This window comes from Haplochromis burtoni, unplaced genomic scaffold, assembly GCF_018398535.1.
Source record: "Haplochromis burtoni strain Fernald_Lab_line unplaced genomic scaffold, NCSU_Asbu1 Contig_89, whole genome shotgun sequence".
Taxonomy (NCBI): Eukaryota; Metazoa; Chordata; class Actinopteri; order Cichliformes; family Cichlidae; genus Haplochromis; species Haplochromis burtoni.
The window spans coordinates 96,655-114,113 of record NW_024582450.1 but is presented as its reverse complement, the minus strand read 5'-3'; the positions used below and the strand labels follow the sequence as shown (position 1 = coordinate 114,113).

Below are 17,459 nucleotides of genomic sequence, written 5' to 3'. Positions count from 1 at the left end.
CTTAAAAAAAACCTCTGAAAATGACTAAAATACACATGAATAAAGGAACAAATACATACTAATTGAATAATTTATTCATAAGGCTTATTATACTGTATATTCCTCATAACTGTATTTCTTTCGGTGTATCATCAAAGACGCTTTTATAGCTTTTAGACTGAACTGCAAAACTCAGTATCACAGAAGAATCATGTTTCATGTCAAGTCTTATTGGTTGCACTCATTTTACAGCCTTTACAATGTGACCAATCACAACAGGGACAAAGAAAAAAGGTTTATTTTTACTTTCATTCCTGTTTGAACCTCCACAACACATTAAACCACTGCGGCGTGCCACAGACTGTATTTTTCCTGCATCAGTTTGTCTTCTGAAGGTGAGTTTGTTTTGATAACATCTAACTTCATCCACAGTATGCATCTTTCTGCTGCAAGTATGACTTTTATCACTTCAGCGGGTTTCTTGAAGGTGGTTTTACTTTCAGTTTCTCTTTGTCTGAGAAAATGTTTCTTCCATTATATTTCTTGTTTGAGAATCAAACATGAAATGTTTTCTGTGCTGATTATCCTGCATAATTAAATTGGTAGCTGTAAATTAACATATTTTCTCCTGACTGCAAATATGAAAACTAGGAAAAGTGAGGTCAGATAAATAAAACCCCAAATTCTCAGAGTGTTACTTTAAAGTAAGCTGGCACTTCTGACTGACCAGTGTCATAGCTTGGTGTATGTCAACCAGATGTGGGCCAGGTCTGGCAATGATGACACTATTTATGTTCCTATTTTCCTATTTTAGTTAGAAGACACAAATGCCATGTTGCAATATTATACTGCTATGGTAACCAACGTTTCAAATGCAAGTTTGACAGGTTTGTCAGTGTACACTTTATCCAGAACCTAGTGACAGACAGTTTACTCGTCTTAATTAAGCTACACATTAGGCTGACATCTGGGGCCAGAGCTGAAACTGCTCTGGGCCAGCACAGGACCACCAGTGTGTCTGCAACTGGCTTCGTGTGGACCACATCTGGCAAACCAGATCTGGGCCACCAAAGGCCCGTCATTCTTTGTAGCATGTGGGCCATGTATAAGCACACTGTGTGGGCCAGATCTGGGCCATACCAATTTTGCTATGTGGACTGGTAGTGATTGTATTTTACATGTTTTAATGAAAGACAGCAAACGTGCCCTTCAAAAAGAAAGTGTTTCACAAGCAAAAGAGTTTTCAGTAAGGTGGGAGTGGGATGATTCACTTGCAGGTTTACATGACATTTTATTTAAAAAAAAAAAACACCCTTAATAATATATTATATAAATGGTCACAGGATGCATGTGCAGTTGTGGTTTTCTGAGATAACTTGTTAAACTTGATCTGATCTGTGTCTACATCATCAGGTGATTTCCCATCATGGCAGCAATGAAATCCGCCTTGTCTAAGGATCAGGAGAAGCAGCTCCTCTCTCTTTTCGGTCGTGTCAAACTCCATCTGCTCCACAAAGCCAGCATCCATGGGTTCACTGCTAATGTCTTCCACAGACACTGTGACAATCAAGGGCCCACCGTTATTGTAGCCTACAATGCTGCTGGGTTCATCTATGGAGCCTACACCTCCAAAGATTACACTCAAGGTGGAGAGGGTGTCAATGATGAGAAGACATTTCTCTACAGTATCAGTGCTGAGAGAAACAAACCACTGAGGGTAGCAGCTATCATCGGGCAGCGTGCTTTCACTGATGGAGGCACCGGTCCAAATTACGGTGCTCTGGTTTTCTTGCATGATGACAACCCTGAAGTGCAGTCAAATCCAGGCACAGGCTTCAACTTTCAGGCTGCAGATATGCATGGAAATGACTTGACACTGACAGAGTTCGAGGTGTATCGAGTTGAAGGTGTGTAAAAGTAATCCCTGAGTTTTATAGAATTAAAAAGATGTCTCCCATGGTTATACTTTCAAAACAGACATTTCATGACTATTAAGAAAACGTGCTCATCTACTTGCAGAAATGGCCTCGTGCACTCATGAGCTTATGCTTAAACCAAGGCTTGTAATTTTACTGTGCATTTTTTAGAGAATTAATATTGATATGATTAAAAAGTGATCCTGTTCTTATTAATGGATTTTTCACTTATAGACCTAGAAGATCTCTTGCCCAAGCCCTGGAGGAACATCAAATGGACGGCTGAGTATGTAGAAACCTGCAGCACAGTTATTGGTGGTGTTTGTGTAAAATATATAAATTTATGTTTGGATTTTGTAATTCTAAGAAAAACTAAATTGTTCATCATATGTTCATCATCAGTATAAGGTTATGTCATATCTTTTTTAGCTTGTCATCATGTAAACTTTTTGTGCTTGCACTCTGGGTGGTGTGGGTACATTTTCTTTCTTCTAGACAAAAACAGCAATTGATGAAGGCCATCCTGAACTATAAGCCTGACATCAAAACAGTACACCAAGCCCGTGTGTTGTTGGTAGGCCCGATTGGAGCAGGCAAGTCCAGCTTCTTTAACTCCATCAACTCAGCATTTCGAGGCAACATGACTTCCCAGGCCATCGCTGGCACAGCGGGGGAGAGTGTGACCACTCAGGTACTGGCACAGGACTTTTTGTGTAACTGAATCTGCATGCTCTACCTGTAATGTACAGTGTTTTCCCATTAAATGACATTTTCTATCTGTTTTGTAGTTTCGCACTTACACCATCAAGGCAGGGAAAGGTGGTTGCGTCGTCCCACTGATCCTCTGTGACACAATGGGGCTGGAGGAAAAGGGTGGTTTGGACATTGAGGACTTGGTCAACATCTATAAAGGTCACATCAAGGATCGCTACCAGGTGCATTTCATGTTAACTGATTAAATAGTAAATGATTAAATACAAAAAACGTAGGCAGCTGATTGATAAGTAACAACTATGTTTTTTTGTACTTCAGTTTAGCACATCTGGCCCTATCCTAACAGATGCTCCTGGCTATCAGAAGCATGTGACTCTGAGTGACAGGATTCACTGTGTGGTTTATGTGGTCGACACCTGCAAGGTCTCTATTCTCAGCCAGAAAATGCTGGAAAAACTTTGTGCCATCCGGAGAAAGACTAATCAGCTGGGTCAGCAGAAACTCTTTTGATTATTTTTTTTTTTTTTAGAAAACATTGAAAACAGCACGTGCAGCAGGCAGTTTTATATATATGTAAATATATAAGGCTATATTAGGGAAATACAACAAAGGGTAAACCTTTTCTTGGTGTCAGTAAACTGTTTCAGTCGTGATTTGTATTTCCGGTCCCTCAAAGGAATTCCTCAGCTGTTGCTGATGACTAAAGTAGACGAGGCCTGTCCACTGGTGGCGGAAGACTTGAAGAATGTTTATCGCAGTTTTTACATCCAGAAGAAGGTGATGTTTTTAGATGCATTTACAGCAGCAGGTCAAAATTTGACATGACAATAATGCTCATTTAATCTGTGTAATCAGGCGCGTGAGCTGAGTGAGGCTCTGGGCATCCCGTTATCCTGTATACTGCCGGTGAAGAACTACAGTGAGGAGCTGGACCTGGACCAGGACACTGACACTCTACTGTTTGGTGCTGTGCAGCACATGCTGAACTTTGCAGACAGCTTTTTTGAGAACCAGGCTGAAATTCAGGAAGGGAATGATCAGATGGAGCTTTACAGATCCAGTGATATTTCCCGCCCTGATTATCAAGAACACAAAGAACATCAGATTATTTGAAATCCAAAACATATAAGCATCCCAAACCATTTCAATTCAGACCTTTTCAAAATGATCAATTAATTAGGTTCTCCAAGAGGGTTGCAACAAATGATCTTAAAGTAAAACCCTTGTATTGTAGGCAAACTGAAACTATATTTGTTTCATGAGTGAAACAGTAAAAACATTTATAAATATTCACTGTTCATTTCATGTCTGCAAAGATGTGCCAGCACGTTGCATGCTGCTTTCTCTCAACTAAAAGCCACTGGATCAAAGTGCTATATTTTTGCGCTCTGAAGCTAAAATCTTTGAGCTTAATTAAAGTCATTAACAGATGCCACGTGATCCAATCATGGGTCCTGATCAGCTTTGAGGTAGATCCTTAAGTCAAGCTTGAGTTTCAGATCCTTAGAAGCAGAGTCTGTTGTGTGCACTTCTTTTATTTTAATTAACTTGGATATTCTGAAAATATTAATTTGCAAATATATTCTTCCTTGTCCTGCTCTTATTGTGTAAAAAAAATAAAAAAAATAAAGGAAAGTCAGAAAGTCAATATGCTTTATCATATGCTTTATTTCAGTTTGTTACATATTGCAAATTTGACTCTAGGTCCATTTTTACTGATGATATAGTTCCACAAATCGCTTGCTTGCTTTATATGCATGACTGCAGTCTTTCAGTAGTAGGAGGGTTACATAGACGTCCCCCCTTCATTCAGCCACTAGATGTCAGTCATAATTACATAATCACATCAGTCCTGTAAAGACGTTGTTATGAAAAGGTGATCTCTTATTACACAATTTTATCTCATAGTCCAACACGGGAGCTAGTTAGATCATTTCACTTGAACAGATGCATGTATTTGTTTATGCATAATATCAGTTATGTCAGAATGACAAGTGTACTTTTGTCCCTTAAAGTCATCACTCACTGTAACCATACAAACCCACGAGGCCACATGACAAGAAAATATGTTGGTTTTCCTTTGAGCCAATTGCAAAACTCGCCTAGTTTCGGTGCCGCCCACCTTCCAGCTTCACTATAAAACTGTGACGCAACGTTGCCAACAACAAACGCAGAAGAGACTGGCATAACTTTGGTACACCGGCAGTTGTCACGCATTTACGCAGTGGGATCGGTTTTTAATTTGCAATCATGATTCCCGAAGAAAGCTTTGCTTCCATCGAGAACAAGTAAGATTTCTTGCTTCAGCTCTATTTTTATGTTGGTTCAGCATGTGCATGTGCGTGATCATGTGCTGGAAGGGTATGTTGATCGTCCTTTGACCCCTCCGTTGTGTGGATTGCTTAGGCTGATGTAATTAAAGTGCTTTTTTGAAAGCTTTGATTTGAGACTGGAACGCAGAGACTTTCTGTTATTTAACATCTGGGTGCATAAAATGTTACAATCTTTTCTGTCCTGTCAAAGTTTGACACCCGCATGCGCGTAAAAGCCAAAATCCAGAGATTATGCATGAATTATTATGAGTCATAAGACCTCAGTATTAATATCTTTGTACTGGCATACACAATACTACGCATGCACGTTGCACAACATGCAGCGAAATTCCTTGAAACTGTAAAATGCGCATTTATGGCTTGTTTTATATCACCACAATCATCCCCATGCATGAAACTGATAATGAAACTGATCTGAGCGTGTATTTCAGTGTTCTAACGACTTTTAATTCAATTAATATGGAAGAGGGGGGATTTTTGAAGCAGTGCTGCATATATTTAATACCACTAATGTTTTGTCATATTGTAGAATACAAAAGGCTAACTGTCCTGTCCTTATCCCTTAGGATGCAGTCTGTAGGTCTGGCTCTGGAGGAGTTGCTGGTAACTGCTCAGAAACAAGGCTGTCTCACTGTTGGCATTTATGAATCAGCCAAGCTTCTTAATGTGTGAGTTGAAAGTATTAATTTTGGTTTGTGCTTCTCTTCTCATTGCCCAAACTGATCATCCCCAGACATGTGAATTCAGGTTTTTCCTCATTTTTCTTCTTTTCTCTTCCCCCTCAGAGATCCAGACAGCGTGGTGCTATGCGTGCTGGCAGCCGACGATGAAAACGATGTGGCGCTGCAGATCCACTTCACGTTGCTACAGTCCTTCTGCTGCGACAGCGGCATCACCATCTTGCGAGTCTCTGGGTTTCAGCGACTCCAGCGGCTGCTGGGAGCTGTGGATGCCAACAGGAACCAGGAAGAGCACAGAGACCTTCACTGCATGCTGGTTACGGTGTGTTGACTCAGCATAGTGGCTACCTCTTATGTAACTGAAAGGCAGATGGTGATCTTTTTCATGCACAATTTTCAGCTAAGATATTGCACCTTTTCTTTGTCATCGCCTTGTGATTTTTACTCTTACTTTGCAGGTTCAATTCAAATTGAACGCTGGACATGATTCTTTTTTTCTCCCACACAGAATCCTCAGGCAGAGCACTGCAGACTGCAGGAAGTGGGGACCTACTGCCAGGAGAGTCGGCGCCTTGACCAGTGGGTGCCTGAACTAGTCCTGCAGGAACGCTGAAGGGTCTGCATACAGGAACTTTTGTGGCCAGATACTGATACACTGAAGGATCTGTATGCTCAAGCAGGGATGACCTGGAGTGTAGCCGCTCCAGTCCACTATCCTTAATGACCAGCAAAACCATGGACTCCCACTCAAAGACTAGTGAAACAGCTGGACTGGACACTGGTTTCTAGAATCTGTACTTGTGCAAAAGATACAGAGAGAAAAGTCACAATGTTTTTACAATGCCATCAAAACACAATCTGTTTTGTGTTGCTCTCTGGGTGCTCACAATGTCTATGGGGTGTGACATAGTAAACATTAAGAGGAGTAGTAGTTTTGAAAGGAACACATCCACACCCATCTTATATCTGGAAGTCTTGTTTGTTTGACTGACAGGAATGTTGCAGTGCTGAAACTGTACCAGACATTCCTGGGAGAGTCCCAGAAAAGGAGAGGAGAGGTGTGTGTTTGTATGTGTGGTATGTCTATGTGTGGTATGCATTTACAATACTTGTTTTTTACTGTAGAAAAGACTGGGTGTGCAGTATGTACATTCTTAAAACGAACAGCTGAAAGCTGCTGGGGAATTGTCACCATGGAAACTGAAATGGAAATAATGTTAAAGACACACAGGACCTATGGACACCGGAAGAAACAAAAGAAAAAACAATGTAAAGAGACTCTGAGGATGATATATTTTAGTCAGGATCCGAAATTCCCAATGATGCAGAACGCCTGTGCTGTCTGATCCGGACAGGTCAGCTTTAAATGTATTGTAAAAATATCAACTTCTTTGTGCCTTCAAGAGTGCTGCCTTTCTGATAAATAACTAATGTAAAGTGGCTACACTGTTAATTTATTGATTGTATTGTTTTTTGTAGTTATTTGTAATCTATTTTGTGCTCTGTTATCTAAGTAAATAAATTATTTTATTCATAAATTCTTCTTGTTCCTGGGGCTTCTGCTCAGATTTCAAAACAAAAGCCATGTGTGCGTCATGGAACCTGCTGAGTCACGCAACTACAGTTTACATTCGGGCTGAAGTCATGGAAAATGCATGCACACTTAGGGCAAAGTCTTTGTCATTGCCAGCCCCTTCTATTGTCGTGAGCATAAGTCAGTGAGAATGAAACTGGGGTGGGGACAGAAACTCACTAAAACAAGCATAACAAGCTCATGCAGACCTACTGTCCCTACAAGTCAGGAAGTAATGAAGCATTACAGGAAAGACGCATTACCTGCGTGTCAAGTGTTTTTATTTATTCCCTAGCCAGATTCCATACATGCATAACAAGAATCTTTTAAAAATGTATTTGCATTATATATTGCAGCTAAAGCCCTGCAACAATGTTGCATGCAAATAACATAATGTGTGTTTGTGCGTGTGTGTGGGTGAAGCCTCTGATCCCTCTATTATCTCTGCTTAATCTCAGGATCTTCCCTCTGCTTTGCAATCTATTCCACCCTCTGCTCTCACATGGCTGTTCACAGCCCTGTCTGCTGCTAGAGGAGAGAGGAACATATTGAGGCACATGGACCTCACACTTGTTTACAATCACACAGGGTAGTGACTGGTGAGGGGAGTGTCTTCTCAAAGGCCGTGGCTCATCCAGCCTAAATCCGATTGGCTGTGACTTGCAGAAGGGTCATGGGAAGTATGGTTTGAAACTTGGAGACAAGCTTGTGACGGTTGAAAGCACACTCCAAAGGGCACAGTGAAGGCCTGAGACGGCTACAACAATGGAATTCCTGTGAAATGACCAAACTGGGAGACTTTTACCTAGCTCTGCTCTTTGTTTACTCTGTTTGATGCATTCTCTTACATGCATCATGCGCTGCACATCGTATACCAAGTAGGCCAGAGAGCATGTTTCTGCAAGTGCATTGTAAAGTTGCAGTTGCATTTTTAAACCGATAAACCTCAGATAATAATCAAAAACACTAATATTCTGCAGCTATACCAGCAGCTCTGCGAGGCTCATACTTGTATTGTATCTGATGTTTGTGATCTGCCCAGTAAACTTGAAATACACTGATGTTAACATCAAAACAAAATAAAAAAAACAATACAGGAAAAGTTTGTTATTATATCATCTTTTTATTAATGTTATCTACTTCTCAATATCATCTTTTTTAAACAGCAATATCCACAAAATATTAACAGTGTGCAAGAAAACATGAGTTATGGCACATCAGAGAACAGTTACAAAAAATAGATATATTTTCTTCATAGTCAATCAAGGCAAAAAGATACATATACTGTATGCATACACAGGAGATCAGAGCACAAAAGATGATTCTCAGGAAGGGCTCGGAGCCAAATCAGAGAAGCTTGATATGAAAGTCCAACAGGGAGGAGCCTCGGCTCTCCTCACCAAGCTTGAAATGAATTTCGAGAGGCTTGCATTTTTGCGCACAACACCAGTAAATTTCCACTTTGAGCCGTGTGTTCCACTTTTAAGACTGTTTAAGACTGCCCCCCACCTCCAAGTCCAGCATTTACATGATATACACCACTATAAGGCAAACTAACAACCAATCAATCAGACAAACCAGCAATCCAAGCTGTGTGTCTCTGATTGAAGCCCAACCATGGATGGAATGATAGTAATAAAAAAAAAAAAATAGCATATGCTTGGCAATACCAGGACATCTGTGTGTGTGGTTGTGTGTGTGTATGTGCATTTGTCTGATGATAAGTTATGCATGTATGTTTCCTTGTGTTAAACCTCTGCAGCAAGAATTCTCTTTCACTTTAGCTTGCAAAGAAATGAAAGGAAAGTGTTTATCACATTCCTGTAAACTGACAGGGAATCAGTTCTTTCATCTTAGAATAGTTCAGGTCCTTGATAAGCAAACCCAGGCCAAATAAGTACGTATAGTTAAGTCAATACTGTTGCTATGCCATCACATGTCTTTAGGTAGTTCTTTAAAAAAAAAAGAGCACCGTTTATTTATATCAGCCTAATTAATCTCTTCAATCATTCCTTTCATCATATCTGCTTCTAGGGCTACCTGCTTTAACTTAGCATAAAGATAAACAGCTTGAAACAGCCAGGCTAGCAGCAACAAAACCTGTCTACCAGCACCTCTATGGCTCACTGTGATAATGGCAAAACATCAAAGTCATATAACACCTTGACTGAGAACTTTAAAAGAGCTTTTTTGCAGGTGAACAGAGGCGTTTCTCCCTGTTTCTTGTCTTTAAGGTAAGCTAACCAGCTGCAGGAGAAAGCAAATATACACATTTCCTCAAATGTCAACATGTTCCTTTACGTATCCAAGGCTTATGTTAGTGGTAATGAAATTATTTGTTTTGCCACATTTCACCTGATCAATTTTAGCCTGTGACACAATCCCCCTTTTCACTCTTCAAAATATGCAGACTGATTAAGTGAGAAAAGGAGGAAGTGCAAGCCATATATGTTGTTCTGACTTGTGGTATCACATGACCTTTCCTCTGGTCAGACTAACCCTGACCTAGAACTGCAGGACTGCAGTACTATAACATTACAGTCTAACACTGCAGCACTGGAGGCACTGCTCGTTCTTACGCACTGTGTCACTCGCACAAACACACACAGACCATGCACACGAGCACACACTTGCATGCTCCTCTATTTTCTCCTCTCCACCTACTGCTCTGCCAAATCATCCCTTTTCAGCTACCAAACACAAGCACCCACACACACGCACACACACTTGCACACCCTCTCTATGGCCTTTCTCCAGCTCCTGCTCTCTATACTTCTATCTTTGTCTGTATCATAAGCCATTGGCTACAGTGCAAAAACACAGATGCTAAGCAGCGATTTAAACTGGTAATTAATCACAAAGCTGAATTTTTAAAGGAATCATTTGACATTTTGGGAAATATGCTTATTCTCACAGTTTGAGATTGCTAAATGTAACAATTACAATTATTCTAATGCCGATTTGTCTAAACCCCACACATTCCCAGGTACGCATGAGCACGTGTGGATGCAAACAACTCTTTCCACCCACCTCCAAAGTCTGTATAGCAGCTGGGTCACACTGACCTTAAGTGACATGAAAGCAGAAAACTAGTACGACGAACCCTTGTGACTCTATGTCAGCAGATATAAGCCATGTCCAAATGATCCCACCCTCGGCTAAATGCTAAAGTGTAGATATGATGGAAGGAAGATCCCCTCTCTCACCAATTCTCCTTACAGCTATTAACCTTTTACCTCTGATAAACATCATTCAAGCTTGAAAAGCACCCAAAGCACAGGATGTAGGTGTGTGTTGTATGTTGGTCTAGATGCCTGTTGCCCCCCAAAAAACAAAAAACTAAAAAAAACAAGGACAGCTTTGGTGTTAAAGGTCAGATCAGGAGGTTGGTTTTGCACCACCGTAATGAGGTCCGATGTTGATTCATCTTGTTACGGGGCATGACTCTAAACCAAACACAGCTTTTGTTTCCGGTACATTACTTCATCCTCATCGGTTTTATATGTGGCCGAAACCAACCTCAGCTATCGCAGGCCTCTAAAACCTGATTGACGTAAAAAAGGAAAAAGCAAAGGACAGACGTGATCCTGATTGACAGAATAAGTAGTACTAAAAAAATCCAACATCCACAGAGGGGAAATCTGTGTTCTGAGTTTGTATCTTACAAACACTGTACAGGGTAATACTCAACTGACCAGGTTCCATGGACTCCATAGAAAGAAGAGAACTTAAAAAAAAGAAAAAGAAAAAAAAGAAAGCCAAAACAGCTACTCTTCAACTTATCACTTCTGCACATGTCTGAAAGAAAGTTTATACACTTAGTTTTTTTTTTCTCTTAATTAACTTGATTTTTTTCTTCTTCATGTTTCAGTTTTTACAATCAAGTTTGGTTTGTCAGACAGGAGGAGCGCTGTGGAGGAGACGAGGATGGAGGGACACAGAAAGGAGACTGCCAGCTCCTACTGATCCAGCCTGTGACCAAGCTGGGATAACGTCAGAGTGAGCTCTTATGCTGGGGAAACTGGGACCTTTAGACTGGTGAAGTCAGGTAATCTGATTAATAGCCATAATTGCAAAGCATTAAAACAAGATGTAAACCCCTTGAACAGAGAGGTGACCCCTTATTTTCAGACTACCCACTCCTCTCATTTTCGTTCTATTCACCCTACAAGAACTAGTAATTGAAATATATATGGGCTGAGAGGGTGGGAAGAGGGCACCTTCATTTTTACTTTCTATGTCTGGGTCATCTCCTCCAGCCTCGCAGTCCCTTACAGACTGATTCTCTGATGTGATCATTCTGTGGCCTCGCCCTCTCTTGGGGTAAAGCACAGGGAGGCTTGATGTACAGTAGATCTGGTTAGGTATTACCCCTGGCTTACAACCAGATATCCTGTTATTTCATTAATGCAAGCAGGAAAACAAACCTGATCCGCCAGGGGCAACACCTACGTGAAAAGAAAACGATCTAAAAAAATGTAAAGTATTGTCCTATCTGTTAAGTAATGCTTCAACAAAATATCTAAAACGTACATTGAGTTCACAAACAAGTATTTCTTAAGAAAAAATGCAGTAAACGTCTGCGGTTAATAGCTTGAGTTCTGTGTAGAGCCGTTCACTGCTTGCTCTCATAGGTGCAGATCTGGGATCAGCTTAGACATCAGCCCGTGGCGGCTATCATGAGCCGCAGTGGAATCAGTGACAGCAGATCAGCATCTAGAAAGGAATTTTTGTACAGGTTGGCACAGCTGGAGGCTTGGCCAAAGGCTGCAGGCAGCCATTGTGAGGCCACAGGCAGAGAAGGTCTGTTGATACAGGTTTGGGTGGGAACATGCTATGGCCTGATAAAGGCAAAGGCTTTAGCCAGTTGCTCCAAAATGACCCAAGAATGAAGCTTTCATACTTTTTTTTAAAAAAATCTCCCACAGAAAAAGAAGCATTTATTGAACTTTTAATGGGACACGAGGTCCAGTTTGGCACGATTGGCCTAGCGCCTACCACTCATTCTGTTTTTTTGCACATGCATCCTCCCACCGCCTGCCTATGGCACAGCTACCCATCTTTGAACCAACACCTCATTTCACGATAACAAAAAAAAAGAAGAAAATGCTGATTTCCTATCGATCATTAATGTCCAAATCCCTTTTCAATTTTAGCTGAAACTTGTAGTTAATTCACCAGCATATGTGAATAATACCAAAGCACCTTGGATCATACTCAGTGATATACTGATCTCAGCCACTGTGAGCGCAGCATACCCTCCCCCTAGCTGTTGCTCCGGTGTATGGCGCTTTTCCAGAGTGGCGATTCTGGGAGCGTGTGTGTTTCTCTGTGTGTGTGGATGCTCGACAGCCCTGTAAGATCAGACATGGCTGCTCCAAGGTGTGTCTTGGTAAATGCGGGGATCTAGTTAAATGGCAAAAGTATACGTTTATGTGTTAGTGTGTATATGTATGTGCAAGAGTGTGTGAGAATGTGTGTTTGTGTGTGTGTGCGTGAGAGGGGTAGGAGAAGCAGGAAGCAGCTATAGGATGATGCAAGGTTTCTTGTCCTTGAAAGGGTTTTCAGAGGTGGGAACACCAACCAGCAGAGGGTCGCTACGAGCGTGCTGCTCACAGTAACTCATCAGGTCTGCTGCTGCTTTAGACACCTGACCGGATAGAAGGGGGAGGGAGAGAAAAGGAGGAAGGGCATGGGGGAAGGCAAAAAAGGGGATAGATAAGAAGGTGCGAAATTTAAAATGAGGGCATTGGAGGTAGAAGAAATAATAAAGTTGTAAGGGTAAATGAAGGAAGAAGCAGCAAAGGGGGAACAAGAATGAGTAGAGAGGGAGAGCAGTTAAATGTGTATGAATAATTACGCACTCACATTTGCTAACACAGCAGAAAACGGTTGTTTTACCTTAATGCGCTCAATCCCTGCCTCAATCCTCAGCTGTTCCACCAGTTTCCTGGCCTGGGCGATATTATTAGTGGTAGACATACTGATCCATGAGAATACACCAACACAGGAGAAAACTGAAGGAGTGAAAAAACAGAATGAGTTGTGTTTGGTTTACTTCACTAGATTTGTCAGAGACCAAGAAACATTAATTTCATGTATACTTAATAGAGATGTGAATTTAAGTACTAGATAATTCCCTGATTATTCCCTGAAACTGTCCTTTATAGCACTGCTAAATGAATCGCAGAAAAGCAAACAAAAAAGAAAGCCTGCAGAGGATCAAATATAAACAAAGCACAACTAAGAGTGTAATATTTTTTGGTTTTTTTGCCATTAGATCAGAAATGAAATGATGGCTTAAATTCCCTTTTTAGTGTTATGGGTCATAAATTTAAATCAGTTAAGAGGATTGTGTGGAACGTCAGCTGCGGCGCTATAGCACCACCATGAGGTGACTACATAGTAGTGCAGCAGAAATTTAGAGTGAAACATAGCAGCATTTTAATTCATAATATGACGATTGAAAGCAACAGTGTAACGACAATGTAACCAAAAATGAATTTGATATTTAACAAAAAAGCAATTAAATAAAAGCCCTTATATTAAAGATGCTAATACGCATCAGCATCTGATATTTGTCTTCTGAATGTAATGCACACACTGCACAAACAACATGTTGAAATAGGAATACACTATTAGGTTGTTGTAATAAACCTCAGTGAGATCTTTGGGATTGAGAATGTTGTGATCCAGACATTCAAATAAATTCATTCCACATTCCACTGCCTCAGGGACTCCTGAGTCCACTGGGTAATTCACAAGAAAATTCGAGTTTAAGATACTTTGCAGATTAAGCAGCCTGGGAATGTGGAACGTGATACAGTGACCACAGCAAACAGAGTATTACCTGGCTGATGGTGTGCAGACAGGACTCCCTCTGAACACTAATATGAATGGATGGAGGCGGTCTGAGCAGTGCAGGAACGGCAGTCACAGTGACAGAGCTGGACGGCGGCTGAGCTTACATTGGCTTGTCTCTGTGTAAAAGAAGAATGGGCAAACAAGTGAGCTGCCTGCTGATAAAGCTACGTTATAAACAGGCAGTTCAGTAGTCATACACATTTCAAAATGTTTGCTTCTGTTTGCTTTTACAAATAGGTTTTCAATTTTAGAAGAAGAAAGAAGAAGAAAGTGTACTTTATGCACTTTACTTCCACATCTCCATATATAGAGAGGTTTTACTGTTTTAGCAATGAGTTAGCAAAGTAATAAAAACTAAAGGTGAGATAACGACTGCAAATATGAAAACTGCAATAAAAAATATTACTATGACACAGCTGCTACTTCAAACACAAGAAAATGTCATACTCATCATATCCATTAACTATCATATCCATCATCACAACCTCCTTTTCTTTCACAAAGCACCTGTAAGAGCACTTTTCTGAATGGGTGGTGGGACATTCTGTCATATGGAGGGTGGGGTGGTCCCAAACTCATTTTAAATCACTACAAACCTTCAGATTAACACAGCAGGAAACTTGCTTCTGTAGATGTGAACAACACATACCTCAAATACATCACAATGAGCATGTTACCACCGGGTCTCTCAGTCTGTGTCTCTGTCTGTCTCCCTCTCTAAGGAGGAGAGTCCTGCTTTAATTACTCCTGCTGTGGAGTCTTTCAGAGATTCATGTCTGTAATTAGAGCTGTGTGTGTGTGTGTTTGTGTGTAAGAGAGGGAGAGAGAGGGAGAGAGAGGGAGAGAGAGAGAGAGGGAGAGAGAGAGAGAGAGAGAGAGAGTGAATGAAGCTAGAGATTACCACTGTAACACCTGAACAAATTCTCATTCTGCCTTTGCCTGCACGTTGGCATTAACAGACTTATGCGGCTTTTTGCCGACTTTCCTCTATCCAAATTCTAATTTTTAATCCTAATCTTGAATCTTGAACACAAATCCTAATTCAGGAACAACATATCTTCATTTCTTTCCTTTAGACACTCACAAGACTTGAGAGTTGCATTGATTTCAATTCATTCCTAGATTAGGAGTACACATATTCATAGAAACTGAAGATAGCAAAAAAAGGCATCATGTTTGGCAAATTGTGGCACATGAATCTTCCTAAATGAACTGCTTGTAAGAGACAGAAATACTGACCCTAGCCTTACTTGGCACTAGATTTCTTTTTTTCCCCTTTAACCACAAGTGCCCAATACTGACCCCAGAACTAAAATATAATGTACACACATGGGCCTCTGTCCAACAATGGGGGGTGAGTCCCTTGGTTATGGCTGTGTAAACAGATAACCCTCAGATGTGTCTATAACAAGTGAAAATAAACAGAGACAAACACCTGTTCCCTCACAACACATTCTACGCTTCTCATTATCTGTCAGGATTTAATGAATGCTCCTAAATCACAGCGTGCAGCATCACTGGAAGCCAAGCGCAGAGTATATGCATATGAATACAATAAAAACTCAACTCTATAAGACTTATTGCAGGGATTGTTCACATGCTGATGCATGCCTTTGACACAAACATGCTAACATTAAAGGACAAGGCAGCACTTGCATCCTCTTTAGTTATAAGCTGCTGTTCCTTTGAAACATAAATGTGTGCTTTTTTCTGTTCTATCAAGTGGGTAAACCACGGTGGTTTCAACTGGCAGAGCCGCTGCATACAAAAAAAAGTACCAGATATACTTAAATGACTCCTTTATCACTTCACAGACACTACTAACCTAGTTCTTTAATTTCCTCAGCCTGTTGATTTTTCAAACTTTTTGCTATGGCGCATACCGTGCCGAGAGAAGAGAAGCCTTTAAAAACAGCAGACGAAATTCTCCCCCAACACAGCCACATCTCTCCCTTCTTGCCCCAAACTGAACGCCTTTCTTCTTAGCAGAAGCAAAACATATACGCTAAGCTGATCATTTGATTCGGCCTGGTCAACATAAACACCACCAGAGCTGGACAGGCCTCAACCAGCGAGCACACAGAGGCTCTCAAGACGCGCAAAACTGCATCAATCCTTATTGATCCAAGCAGCTCCTGAGCGTTGATCGGGCCTACAGTACGAAGCCATGTCCTCTGCTATAGGGCCTGCTCGCTGCTCTACCGTGTGAAAGCACAATGCGGGCATTTTGATGGATAGAACAGCATGTCCTCTCTCCCGTGGCTATCCACGTACCACACACACTTAAACGCATAGACTCAACAGAGCCAACATACAGACGAATACGCACGGGAGCGCAAACACAGTGCACATATCAAAGCCAGATATATTTATCCCAGTGAATAACAGACTACACCGCTCCGGGTCTGCAAATAGGCCCTGATTGTTAGCCGTGGGAGCAGGGTGGTGACATGTTTTGAGGGAGGCAAGCTCCGGCAAATATAAACCCATCCAGCGACAACGAGCACAAGACCGGAGCGCATGCCGTTATATTCCGCTATTATGCAAATTGATACGGCCTACTTCGGCATATAAGATCATGTTACTGTGGCTCGTGCGTCCTCAGAGTCCAGCCGAGCTGAAGGAAATCTTCCACTGACCCTGTCCCCGGTCCTCCCCACCCTCTCTGCCGGCAAAGGGCTGGGGAAATCCGGATTCGTGACACTGACGAGCCCCCTTTTCGCTGCAGCCGCCCTCAGTTGCGAGAATGCGGGGCTGCAGCAGCACACAGAGGCGCTACAAATATTATGCACGGGGAGAAAAATAGCCAAATATCTCCAAACTCACCTCCGAATGTGCTGTATTGGTGATTTAAAGGGCCAGATCCGCTGGTTTCTCACCCTCTCTGCGCGTTCACTCCCCGTTTTCACCGAGCCAAACGCCTCCCCCTCCGTTACCAGTGCCTGTCCACTCCTCTACCCCCCTTCCTGCTCTCTTCCTCCCTCTCTCCTTCTCCCTCCCTCGATCCGATGGGGTGACAGCAGATTTAGCAAGGGGCTCCCAAGGAAGTATTTTTAATGATCTATAGCTATATATACCCTGTGAAAGTATCCTTCAAACAACAGAATTTTAAATGGCAGACTAGATTTGCCAGATATACGTTCACAAATAAATAAATAATGCAAGTCATGTATAAAATGACGGGCTCCTAGTGACTCCTGTATTGTAAAGTGTAGAATGGGCACTTGCATGAACTGAAGCCCCATTGAAATGTTGTTAAAATGCATTTCTTTACGTCCTCTCAGTGTTGTAATAATAATAATAATAATAATAATAATAATAATAATAATAATAATAATAATAATAATTACAATGATGACCAAATCTCAGTTTCTAGGAACTTTGGGCCAATCTAATCTGA

General features: G+C 41.3%; 3 protein-coding genes across 7 annotated transcripts; 2 read left to right on the top strand and 1 right to left on the bottom strand.

Annotated features, from left to right (window-relative positions):
- Nucleotides 1-183: 183 nt before the first annotated feature.
- On the top strand, nt 184-4,257 carry LOC102309005 (interferon-induced protein 44). The gene is made up of 8 exons (XM_005949063.2): nt 184-374; nt 1,393-1,886; nt 2,130-2,181; nt 2,391-2,586; nt 2,684-2,830; nt 2,928-3,099; nt 3,286-3,386; nt 3,465-4,257. Exons 2-8 carry the CDS (start codon nt 1,406-1,408, stop codon nt 3,720-3,722), a joined length of 1,407 nt encoding a protein of 468 aa, XP_005949125.1. The 5' UTR covers nt 184-374; nt 1,393-1,405; the 3' UTR covers nt 3,723-4,257.
- A 499-nt stretch (nt 4,258-4,756) lies between these two features.
- On the top strand, nt 4,757-7,160 carry LOC102309296 (growth arrest and DNA damage-inducible protein GADD45 beta). Its single transcript, XM_005949064.2, has 4 exons — nt 4,757-4,897; nt 5,509-5,610; nt 5,728-5,944; nt 6,131-7,160. The coding sequence occupies exons 1-4, from the start codon at nt 4,860-4,862 to the stop codon at nt 6,233-6,235; spliced, it is 462 nt and encodes a 153-aa protein (XP_005949126.1). The 5' UTR covers nt 4,757-4,859; the 3' UTR covers nt 6,236-7,160.
- A 1,138-nt stretch (nt 7,161-8,298) lies between these two features.
- On the bottom strand, nt 8,299-17,038 carry gng7 (guanine nucleotide binding protein (G protein), gamma 7). 5 transcript variants are annotated; one of them, XM_005949065.3, is made up of 4 exons: nt 16,886-17,038; nt 14,046-14,175; nt 13,097-13,212; nt 8,299-12,845 (listed from the first exon to the last, which is right to left on the bottom strand). In XM_005949065.3, exons 3-4 carry the CDS (start codon nt 13,175-13,177, stop codon nt 12,720-12,722), a joined length of 207 nt encoding a protein of 68 aa, XP_005949127.1. In that variant the 5' UTR covers nt 13,178-13,212; nt 14,046-14,175; nt 16,886-17,038; the 3' UTR covers nt 8,299-12,719. The 5 variants fall into 5 exon arrangements, with proteins under 5 accessions (XP_005949127.1, XP_014185338.1, XP_005949128.1 ...); XM_014329852.2 differs by lacking the exon at nt 16,886-17,038 and adding an exon at nt 16,622-16,873; XM_005949066.3 differs by lacking the exon at nt 16,886-17,038 and adding an exon at nt 16,645-16,873.
- Between the last annotated feature and the right edge of the window lie 421 nt (nt 17,039-17,459).

Coding starts and splice junctions, on each gene's coding strand:
- LOC102309005 (XM_005949063.2), top strand. CDS start 1,406: ATGGCAGCAATGAAATCCGCCTTGTCTAAGGATCAGGAGAAGCAGCTC. Junction 2,587..2,683: donor GGGAGAGTGTGACCACTCAG/GTACTGGCACAG, acceptor TCTGTTTTGTAG/TTTCGCACTTACACCATCAA. Junction 3,100..3,285: donor GAGAAAGACTAATCAGCTGG/GTCAGCAGAAAC, acceptor GGTCCCTCAAAG/GAATTCCTCAGCTGTTGCTG.
- LOC102309296 (XM_005949064.2), top strand. CDS start 4,860: ATGATTCCCGAAGAAAGCTTTGCTTCCATCGAGAACAA. Junction 5,611..5,727: donor TCAGCCAAGCTTCTTAATGT/GTGAGTTGAAAG, acceptor CTTCCCCCTCAG/AGATCCAGACAGCGTGGTGC. Junction 5,945..6,130: donor TTCACTGCATGCTGGTTACG/GTGTGTTGACTC, acceptor TCTCCCACACAG/AATCCTCAGGCAGAGCACTG.
- gng7 (XM_005949065.3), bottom strand. CDS start 13,177: ATGTCTACCACTAATAATATCGCCCAGGCCAGGAAACTGGTGGAACAG. Junction 12,846..13,096: donor CAGGGATTGAGCGCATTAAG/GTAAAACAACCG, acceptor CTATCCGGTCAG/GTGTCTAAAGCAGCAGCAGA.